This window comes from Cornus florida, unplaced genomic scaffold (genome assembly GCF_030987335.1).
Source record: "Cornus florida cultivar Cherokee Brave unplaced genomic scaffold, ASM3098733v1 CherokeeBrave_3.0.0_Hap2_Chr06, whole genome shotgun sequence".
In the NCBI taxonomy this organism is placed as follows: Eukaryota; Viridiplantae; Streptophyta; class Magnoliopsida; order Cornales; family Cornaceae; genus Cornus; species Cornus florida.
This window is the reverse complement of record NW_026775576.1, coordinates 78,030,390-78,042,282: the sequence shown is the minus strand read 5'-3', so window position 1 is coordinate 78,042,282 and position 11,893 is coordinate 78,030,390. Positions and strand designations below refer to the sequence as shown.

General features: G+C 32.8%; 1 protein-coding gene across 1 annotated transcript; it reads right to left on the bottom strand.

Annotated features, from left to right (window-relative positions):
* Positions 1-10,114: 10,114 nt before the first annotated feature.
* Positions 10,115-11,418, bottom strand: LOC132314943 (cold and drought-regulated protein CORA-like). Its single transcript, XM_059813712.1, has 2 exons — positions 11,225-11,418; positions 10,115-10,505 (listed from the first exon to the last, which is right to left on the bottom strand). The coding sequence occupies exons 1-2, from the start codon at positions 11,331-11,333 to the stop codon at positions 10,351-10,353; spliced, it is 264 nt and encodes an 87-aa protein (XP_059669695.1). The 5' UTR covers positions 11,334-11,418; the 3' UTR covers positions 10,115-10,350.
* Between the last annotated feature and the right edge of the window lie 475 nt (positions 11,419-11,893).

Genomic DNA, 11,893 nt, shown 5'->3' with positions numbered 1-11,893 from the left:
CTTTTACACCAACTGCTCTACCACACTTCAGGCGTGTTTTAGATGCATTTGCTGCATTACTGACAGAAGTTCCCTTAGGGACAACAATTCAAGCTGGAATATTTGTAGCTGGTATATGTGATTTTATTACTTTCTTTGTATCAGTAAATGCATCAGGTAATTGATTTGTAACATTTTGCAAGTGAATGATCCTCTGAACTTCTTGTTCATATTGATTTGTGCGAGGATCAAAATGAGACAATTCTAGGCATTCCAAGTAATATCATGTTGCTGCTATGCCTTTTCTTTTCCAAATGGTGGGAAAACAGTCTTATCAAAATGACAGTCAGTAAATCGTACTTTAAAGACATCACCTATCAGAGGTTTAAGATATCTAATAATCGATGGAGAATCAAAACCAACATAAATTCCAAGTCTACGTTGAGGACCCATTTTAGTGCGTTGGGATGGTGCAATTGGAACATATACAGCACAACCAAAAATACGTATATGAGAGATATTTGGTTGTTGACCAAAAACAAGTTGCAATGGTGAATATTTATGATAAATAGTTGGTCGTATATGAACTAATGATGTAGCATGTGATATGGCATGACCCCAGGCAGAAACAGGTAATTTTGTTTGCATAAGTAAAGGACGACCAATTAACTGAAGTCTTTTAATAAAAGATTCGGCCATACCATTTTGAGTATGAGTGTGTGCAACAGGGTATTCAACATTAATTCCGATTGACATGCAATAATCATCAAAAGTTTGAGGAGAAAATTCAGCGGCATTATCAAGACGGATTATCTTAATTGGGTAATCAGGAAAGTGTGCTCGTAATTTGATAATTTGAGCAAGAAATCTAGCAAATGCAACATTACGAGTAGAAAGCAGACAAACATGTGACCATCGTGTTGAAGCATCAATTAAGACCATAAAATAACGAAATGGTCCACAGGGTGGATGAATTGGCCCACATATATCCCTGTGAATTCGTTGTAAAAATGGGGGAGATTCAACAATGACTTTTGAAGGGGATGGTCTGATAATCAACTTCCCTTGTGAGCAGGCGGTGCATAGATGATTATTTGGTAAGATGATTTTTTGATCTTTTAGTTGGTGTTCATATGAATTTTCAATAATTCGACAAATCATTGTACTCCCCGAGTGACCAAGTCGATCATACCAAAGTATAAAAAGTTTTGGGTCATACAATTTTTTATGTATCACAGTATTTGACTCAATTATTCTAATGGTTGTATAGTATAACCCAGAAGAGAAAATAGGGAGTTTTTCTAATATCAGCTTCTTACATGAAGTAATGGAAGTAATGTAGAGATATTCCACATTTCTTTCATTTGCGGTTTCAATATGATACCCATTATGACGCAAGTCTTTAAAACTCAACAGATTTCTCCGAGATCTTGTAGAATATAAAGTATCATTGATTTGTAATCTTGTTCCACGTGGTAAAATGATGTTGGCTCGTCCGGAGCCTTCAATCAAGTCAGTGGGACCTGATATTGTACTAACACTAGCGTCTGTCAAAGTTAGGTGAGAAAAATATTTTTTGATCTCGAAGGATTGTGTGTGTCGTTCCACTATCTACAAGACATATATCTTCTCCATTTATTTTGGAACTAGTCAGATCCATTCTTATTCATGCAAATTTCTTAATCAGAAAATAAATTTTTATAACAAAAGAAACTTCAATACAAACTAGAAAATAAAAACTTTAATACAAGGAAAATAAAAACTTGTTGAAGATAACATAGTAGACAGAACATGAAATGAAAATATGATTAATTGGTGTGGACATTTCCATTACCAATCAGGAAGTTTATCTTTCCATCACAGTCCTTAAAAAAATCTGATACATTTAGATTTGTGATATCAACTGACTCATCATGATAAATGAAATTCATTTCCAGTTTTGGCTCATCATGATCAATGAAATTCATTTCCTTTTGTTTCTCCTTTTCTTTCATTGAGGCTTGGTAAAGTTCAGTCATATGCTTAGGTGTACGACAAATGCTTTGTCAATGCCCTGTCATTCCACACCGATAACAAGTATTATTATGTGCCTTGGGAGGTTGAACCACATCCTTCCCTTTTACTTGTTTCATTTCATTATAATCGGATATGGTGTGAATCTTTGATTGCGAAAATTTGAGGATTGATATCCTTCACGGTAATATTAGTGATTTCTACCACAACCATATTCATTATTATAGCCATTTTTATCACCACGACCACGTCAAAGTTCACGTCCACGACCATGGGATGAGGCAACATATGTTTCAGGGATCGGTGTCGATCCAGTTGGACGAAATTGGTGGTTTTTTAACAAAAGCTCGTTATTTTGCTTTGCCACAAGTAAACATAATATCAGCTCTGAATATTTTTCAAATCTACGCTCTCGATATTGTTGTTGTAAGAGTACATTCGAGGCGTGAAATATGGTGAATGTTTTTTCCAACAAAAGTTCATGTAGAGCTGATTTTAAATAGGGCAGAGTTATATTCAGCCACAGTTTTAAAATCTTGCAACTGCAGTTGTTGCCAATCAGCTCGAGCCTTTGGGAGGATAATTGTTTTTTAATGATCATATCTTTCTTTCAAATTGTTCTACAAACACAGTGGATCTCTCTCAGTGAGGTGTTCAGTTTTTAGCTCCTCACTAATATGGCGCCGAAAGAAAATCATGGCATTCGCTTTATCTTGTAATGATGCATCATTCTCTTCTTTAATTGTGTTTCCAAGGCCCATAGCATCTAAATGGATCTGAGCATCCAGAATCCAAGATAAATAATTTTTGCCAGAAATGTAAAAGGCCACGAATTCCAGCTTTATTAAGTTTGACATTTTCAGAATAATTAGATGTGACAACAATATAAAAATACAATTTAGCATAATATATAAATAAATAAAATGGCATTAAATGAAACAATAACATAATATGAATTATTTAAATAACAAAAGTGGTAAAGACCAGCCATAGTAAATAAATTATTAAACAATAAAAGCAGTAAAACCGATCATAAATCATTAAATAATAAAGGTGGTAAGACCGATCATAATGTAAGCACATATATCATTTAAGTGAATAAATTTATTTTATGAACAATAATCAATAATTAAAATTTTCTTACCCTTTAAAGTCAAAAGTACAATTTTCTTTGATAAAGCAAACAAACCGAACAATCTATCAAAACTAATATCACAAAATAGATATATAGTTGAGATAGAAAGAGGGAGAGAAAGCTTTTTCTTCAAATCTCAGATGGTTAGAGCATCGTGTTGATAACGTGTAATAAATTATGATATTGAAACTATAAATGGATACAAGAAATATGTAATATGAGACAGATGTAAAGATTAAAGAGAGAAAGAGAGGGAGAGAGCGTTGAAAGAGAGAGATGGAACTAATTCTTATTTCATATATTCATGCCATCAATTGTATCCATATTAGCCTATTTATAACAATGATTAGGCGTGGGCAGCAAATAGACCAAGAAGCTTATACCATAAGCTGCTTCAAAAGTCTTCAATCATCATTGCATGTGGACCCCACACCAATATATATAACAATTATAGGTTTTAGGGTTTCTTTTTCCTTGTTGTATATGCAGATCGGGGAATATATATTATATATAAATTCAATTTCTGACTTTCTCATATCCTAAGGGCCTGTTTGGAAGCTCATATCTGATATTGTTTTGATGTTTTGGTTTTGGTTTTGGGCCAATATCATGTTTGGAGTGGGATGATGTGGTATTGAATACTATCAAAACATTGTCAGATTTGGGCCAAAACTCATATCAACAATTTGGTGATATGGGCATTGTAGCGGTCCAAACACATATCAAATTTCTGTAGCGGAGAAAACAGATATATAAAGCCTATTTTTGGAAACCCTATTTTCTCTGTCTCTATTTTCTTTCTCTTCCCGCAGCGGCTGAAAGAGCAATTCTAGAGGTGAATCGAGAAACCATATCTTCGTGTTTTCGCAAGCACAAATCTTTCCCCAATCTTTGTAAATCATCTCTCTCTTAGATCACAAGTTATGCTTGCCGGCGACGTCGAAGTTGATGGTAGATGAGACAGTGGAGAAAACGACATCTCTCGCACACCACCTCTGTGCTTCACTGCAATCCGACCAATTTTAATATAAATTTGTAACTTAATTTTATTTTTTAATTTTTTTATTTTGGAAACATTCAGTCATGCCAAACATGTTTTGCATGATTCTGTTTCTAAAGTTTTGGTAACATATTTTCGTTACTAAATATGGTTTCAATTTCTATTAAAAATATACTAATACTAAAACGATTATTTTCATATCACAACAAACTAAAATATATGACGTTATCGCGTTCCAAACAGACCCTAAAAATATAAATTTTGGACTGCGAATTTCATTGCAGTATTTTCACTGCTGGTCTATCACTTAGATTAAACAATGGGTTTATGGGACCCACGTTTGAAAATTTTAGTAGAACGTCTATTAATTATTGGTACGTAGCCATTAAATCAAATTTCCACCAATGGTACGTACTGAAGTGACAATTTCATACCATGCTTTATTGACTTACAAGTGTACAATTTCATGTTATGCTTTATTGACTTGCAAGCATACATAAGCTTGCTTGGTTATTTAGTTTTCAAGCTACATGCACAAAGTACCTGGGGGCGGGAGTCAGGTAACTCTGGTCGGATTCGATTTCATCAACGCTGGTTGACCACCATGACCAGATTTGCGAATGAGTCTTAAAATTAATTATGTTCCTCTTTAAAAGATCATTAACTAATGAATTCTTACAATTTTTATCACTAATATGCTACTAATAACTAACAAAGCAGAAATTAAAATCCAAGGAAGAAAAACAAATTTATTCAATTCCCAGCTAGTACAATTAGGAAGAGATAGTAGAGGATGCTCACTAGCTTACAATAGAGTACTGATTATTCTGTCCGACCCAAGTGGCCGACAACTTCGTCCGAATCCCATCTGACAATGCAACATCATTGTCTTGTTTGTGCCTATCTCTTATACTCGGTATCTATCTTCTTCGTTTTTTCATCCCACTCAATTTCTGGCTAATGCCAATATCTTTAATCTCATAATCTCCATTACTGTTTATGTTTTGTCTCCATTTCTATCTATCATATCCATCTCTATCTCTAAAAACCCTTGGTTCCAATTAGGAGAATAGGAGATAATCTTCAGACAAAATTGTATAATACTCTGTTTTTTAATGGGGTTAATATTTTACCAACGACACGGTCAAAAGATTGAGAGAATAGAATTTAAATATTGCTGGTATAATTAAAAGATCAGAGAAGAAAACATACAAACCCTAAAAATTGAATTAGAAACCTGTTTGAGAGACGTCTGATCGACGTTGTGATAGAGAGGGGAAAGAAAAAAAAAAAAAACAAAAACAAAAACAAAAAATAGGCAAAACAAGGGGAAGAGATAGTATAATGTAATAGAGCTTTATATAGAGGGTTTTTTTTTTCATAATTTCAGTGGAAACAATTTCAAAATTTTATAACTTCAATTTAACCTTTTTACAAGTTCAATGCAAAAAGGTTAAATTAGTAATATTACGAAAATAGTACATTGGCTTTTCAAATGAGACACTTATGGTAATACTACTAAAATAGTACATTTGACTCAATTAAGACACTAATTTTGACAAGAATAAAAAGAAAAAGGGATAATTTCACTGACACCCCCATTAGTTTAGCCAAATATCAGTCTAAAATATCTTTTGAAAATAATTATCAGTTAGGTCCATTTTTGCTTTTCCGTCATAGTCTCCGTTAAAGGCATGGAAAAAGACAAATTTGCCTCTATTTTTTAAATAACATATATTTCAAAATATTAGATTGATTAAAAGACAATTATACCCCTGACAATTATACCACAAATAAAATCCGTAACTTCATCATCTCTCCGACGAAGAAGACATCTAAATGAGGACATCAGTCACCTTTGGTGCCGGAGGCGATGAAGACGACGAGGGCTTAGAGGTTTCTCTGTAAACCCTTCCCATGCCCATACACAATCAACGAATCTAACGCTTTAAATTTCCCAGAATTGTCCACACCAATTTGGTATTATAATTGGATGGCGCTTGGAATTGAATGAATCGAATGAAAAAAAAAATGTCTAAGCGAAATTGAATGAATTGGACTGGTTTGGACTTCGAATTAGGGCTTTGAGTGATGCTTTATCTGAGAAACGAAACGGCCACCGTTCAGAGAAAATCAAAGGTTCCTGTTAACGAAGCTTCTCCAAATTCTGGAAGATGAAGCTTCAATGTGTTTCATTGAAACTAATTCTGGAAGTTGAAGCTTCAGGGTTACTATTAACAAAGATTCAATGTGTTTGATTGAACCTATTTTTTTTTTTTTTTTTTTTCATTAATTGAACCTAATTTCACAAAACAAAGTCGGCGGCTGTGATGGCATCTTCCTGTTTTAATTTTGGTGGTTGGGTTATAGAATCGGTGGTTGTGATGGTGGTAGGGAGAGAGAGGAACGGTGTTGTGGTGGTGGAGAGAGAGGAACGGTGACGGTGGTGGTGGTTGTGGTGGTGGAGAGAGACTGGTCTGGGAGTTGGAGGGTGAGGGAGGCGACGATATATATATATATATAGTCCCAATTGGCAGTTGTAGAGGCCGATTCGGGTTTCGACGGGAACCGAAAGAGACAGAGGTGAGAAGACTTTTGGGTTGCGGCGGCTGGATTGGCTACTGAGAAAGGTTTTGGAAAGACGGTTGGTGAGGTTGGAGAGGGTGGTTTGGTGCTCAGCCACCACGATTCGGCTGCTAACGCCGCTGTCTCTTGTGCCGACATCCTCACCGATGTCGGTGGTGGTGTTATGCTTGTGTGAGTGTGTATATATATACATATATGTCTCTGTGTGTATATAGGAGTATATATATATATGTCTCAGTGTGTGTGTATATAGAGATATATATATGTCTGCCTGTATATATAATATAATTTGTAAATTTACAAATTTTTAAGGGGCCATATTGTCTTTTAACAATGATATTTTGGAAAAAAAAATAAATTAAAAAAATGAGGATAGACCAAAGTCAAGGGTCAAACTAAGGTCAAAGGGTAAGAATGTCTTTTTACATGTAAAAAGTGGTCAGACATACCTGTAAACTAACTTTTGGAGTGTGAGTGAAAAACGGAGCAAACGTTTGTAACGTGAGTGATAATTATTTTCGAAAGATGTTTTAAACTGATATTTGGCCAAACTATTAGGGATGTCAGTGAAATTATCCCAAAGAAAAAAGATGGACACTTATTTTGGGACTTAGGAAGTAGTTGAATGGTGGTTATTTTTTATTTCAAAATTTTGTTTAGTATGTGAATGTATTTTTTATTTTTATTTTTATTTTTTTGTCAAATAACTAATACCTACACTCTTATCCCAACAAAGTTTGAAATTTTAACCTTCCAATTTGAAAGCAAAACAAATTACATACTGTCAGTAAACAACTTAAATATATGGAATGAATTTATTTATATATAAAGCTAAAATTGGAACTCTTATATTTTATTGTAAATAATACTTTTCCACTTTCTTCTCTTGCTAAGTTGATGCAATATGTAATCAGTTAAATTCATTGAAAAAATGAAATTATTTTAAAAAATTACTCAAACAAAATTGCAATAATCCAACATCACTCCCTTCATCATGAGAACATATGTCTTCTTTAACAATATATATATATGGCTAATTGTCTTACAATGGATTGCGAGGATTTATACAAGTGTGCCTATCCCATAGTTAAAAAAATTTAGAGCATTTTATACAATTATTCAAAATCCAAGTATATAGAATATACAAGTTAAGTAGATAATTCAGGTCGACATTCGTTTTTATCGCAGCTTAGTCTTCATAAAACTTCAAAAGTGGGACATGGGTGACGGTAAACTCATAAAGAAAGTTTCCCGAACATTCCCATATTCATTTGAGTTTTCTTTCTTGCACTTTTTGCTGCTTTTAAAGGGGTTTTTTTTTTTTTTAATGTAAATAAAACTAAAATAAGAAAAGACTAAACAGAAATAAGAAAGACTTTTTGAATCCCAAACGAATGAAACGAACTTGATTGATCGAAAGGTATGACCGCTCATGAATGAACAATAAAATAATTTTGAATTCACAAAATTTAGTTTAAAGAAAATTCTGAAATGTTATTAATGTTATATATATATATATATATATATATATATATATATATATATATATATTTCCAAGTTGAATATATTATAGAAAAATGATATTATTGATAACTTTAGTAACCTGACTTAAAACCCAGAGATAAAATATAAGTGGTTGTTTTAAAATTTTAATTTAAATAGGTATCATTATTACTCTTATTTATTTCCATAAAATAAGTCTCTTTTTCCTTCCTAATTTTTCAATTTTTCGTAGCTTCTCTCCTTATCTTTTTAGCTTTTCATTTATGGTTATATCATCATCTTTTTCTTTTTCCTTTTTTTTTTTTTTTTTCACATCAAATTTTTACCGTAACAAAAAAACACACTCACACACACTCACATATCTTTTATCTACACCCAAGCTTCAACCCCTCCCTTCCTTTTTGATAATGATAAAGTTATACAGTGAACTCAATGCACTTTGCTAACATCTATTAATTTTACCTTATTGTCATAATACTATTAATATTAAGGCTTCAATCTTACACATCATAAGAAGAATGAAGAATTTCTTACTCTATTTACTCAGAATTTCAATTTCAATTTTATACACGGAAAAAAGTATAATGAAATTAAATTTTGAAATAATTGTGGAATTCCTCTTTTAAAATTGTGGAGGATATTTTAATCCAAAAGCTACACATGATTGGGAAATCAATCCTGTCCAAACATATTTCCTTTCCAAGTATCTAAAGGTCCAAATTCAACAATTACAAACGTGTCATGTCTTCACTCGTAAATTATCATTTATGTTATTGTTTCATACACAATTTCACCAATATATATACGTATATATTGGACAGAGGATCTTGTCCACAATTTTTATGACCAAATTCCAAGATCCAATGGATTAGACCTAAATAGACTGTAATGCACAACGGGATTTGTGCACTAGTCCAAGCCCACATAACATTTTCTCATATGTTGGGCTGGGCCATTAGCAGCTTTTGTAAGAACACGTTCAAACTCATCGGACATAAAGGTCAGTTAATCTAAATATCAATCTAGAAAAGCAAGGCCTAGTCGACGAGACTCAGATCAGCGGAATAAGCATTGCCGCTCGCCGGAGATTAAGGTTTCCTCTCTCTATATATATATTGTGTGTATATATATATATAGTTAGGCATTTATATATTTTAGAAAATTGGGCGGAATCGTGAGACCCACATTTGAAAATTTTAGGCTTCATTTAGATAAACATAAGAAAAAAGAAAAAAAAAAAAAAAAAAAAAAAAAAAGGAGGATAATATTTACTTTTATTCATGTTTGGATAAATTATAAAAGAAAAAAAAAATGATAATATTCTTGTTTGAAAAAGATAGATGAGAGAAAAAAAAGAAAAAAAAAATGATAAAGTCAAATGTTATATAAGAATATTTTTGAAATTATGAAAATACTATTTACTCACCGTCATTTCATTCCAAATCTTCTCATTTTTTTGGAGAATAACATATGAAAGACTTTGGAAGGAGGGATAGTTATCCCTCCAAATCTCTCACAATTCTTTATTTTCTCTCTACCCAAAGTTATCCTGGTTTTCACTATTTTTCTTTTATTTTCTTTTCAAATTCCTCGGAACCACTCCATCCAAAAGCAGCCTTAGCGTAACTTCTACTTTCCACATCCAGTGTAAGGTAAACCAAAGTCACTTTCTAGGTAGCTAAATTGATTGAATCATCCAAGTGGCCTTATTGTTCCTTCTTATTTAATGTCCGTCCTTAATTATCTTCAACTTTAGTAGCCATTAAATCTTTCTTGTCACTAAATTTGTTACTGTTTAAACTCTTTTTTTTTTTTTTTTTCTTTTTTTTCTTTTTTTTCACTTTTTGCTTTTCGGATCCCTGTTAAAATTTCAAATAATAACTTTGGAGAGCAAGTAATTGAAGTAACTCAAGTCCTGCATTGATACATAAAAGATACAAAGGCACATAAAGAAGACACAGAAATATAAGTCCTAGGACTACTCAACTGTTGCATATTCTTCCACCAACGGTACGTACTAATGTGGCAATTTCATACTATGCCTTATTGACATACAAGCAAACACACACATACTTGATTAATTAGTTTTCACGATACACGAGTACAAGTACCGTTGGGGGCGCGCAGGAGTCATCTAATTCTCATTGGATTCGGTTTCACCAGCACCATGTCCAGGGTGACCACCATGGCCAGGTTTGCCATGTCTATGTCCTTTTCCGTGTCCTTTTCCATGTCCATATCCGTGCCCTTTTTCATGTTCGTGATGTTTGGCCTCCTCTACACTTTCCTCTGTAAATAATGATCAGTCTCGAAATTAGTTGTGATCCAGTCTCTTTAAAAGATAATTAATGAAATCCTTCAAATTTTCATCACTAATATGCTACTAATAGCTTACTAAGCAACAATAGTAGTCTAGAAATTTAAATCGAAGGGAAAAAAAGTTGAATTTCTTCAATTCCTAGACTAGCTTGCAATATCATGAAACATTGAAGAAAAATGTCTAACATACCTATAGTGGTGGATCCAAGGGGGGGCTTGAGGCCCCCCCAAAAAAAAAAAAAAATTTTTTTAGTATAGTTATATTTAGGCCAATGTTTTAAAAAATAAAAAATTAGTAGTAATATTAGCTCCCAATTTTAACCCATCCAAACAAGCTCAATATCTAAACCACAATTTTAAAACAAAGGTCCAACCAATCCCAAGTCAAACAAGTCATAAATAATCACTAAGCCGAAGCACGGAGAATTCCTAAATTCCTAATCTTACACAAATCAGAAAGCTTACTCCTTCTCTCTCTCTAAAGTCTAACCCTATTTCTTTTAAAATTTTCCAACTCTTTAATCTTTGGATCCCCAATTCCTCCTTTTTTTAATATTAGCCCCGCATTAATAATATATGGATTCACCCTTGCATACCTACATATCAAATAATATACATATAAATATAAAATATATGTATATATATATTGATACACAAACATATATATTAGTGAGGAATGAACTACTCACGTGTTTGGGTTGCCTCGGCTAGTTCTCTAGCTGACACTTGGGAGGAAATGACAAGCATGACAGCAAACAGAAGTCCAAGAAAAAGAAGCGAAGTTTTGGAGTAAGCCATTTTGAAATAAAGATGGAGTGAATTGTTATAAGTGATTTGTTCTGCTCAATTCACGGGATGGATGACTGAGAGAAGTGCATGGTGACTCCCCCTATTTATACACGTTGGGATAGACAGACTTAGAAAGAGAGAGAGGTTCACCTAGGAGAGGTTCACCTTGGAGGGTATGACAATGCTGACTTTTGATACACAAGAGCAAGTCATCATCAAATACTATTATTAAAACAAACTATTAATCAATAATACACGTGGACGCGGCAAATTGATTGTTTAATTAAACTTCATTTTCCAGAAGGGCCCTCCCAAATGAGTATCTTTATCAGTTTAATTTGACACTGCATGGAAAATTAAGTGAGCAGGTAAGTGGTTAGAGCGTCCATAAAGTAACTTCTTTTTCTTTCTTTGTTTTTTTTTTCACCCTATTTCATTTCTTTAGAAAACTTCTAATTTTTTATTATATCGAGAAAATTTATTAATTTGGAAAGGTACATGAATCAAAATACATTAAAATTATTGTATACTTAAGAAAAATAAAAAAAATAAAAAAAAAATTATTGGTA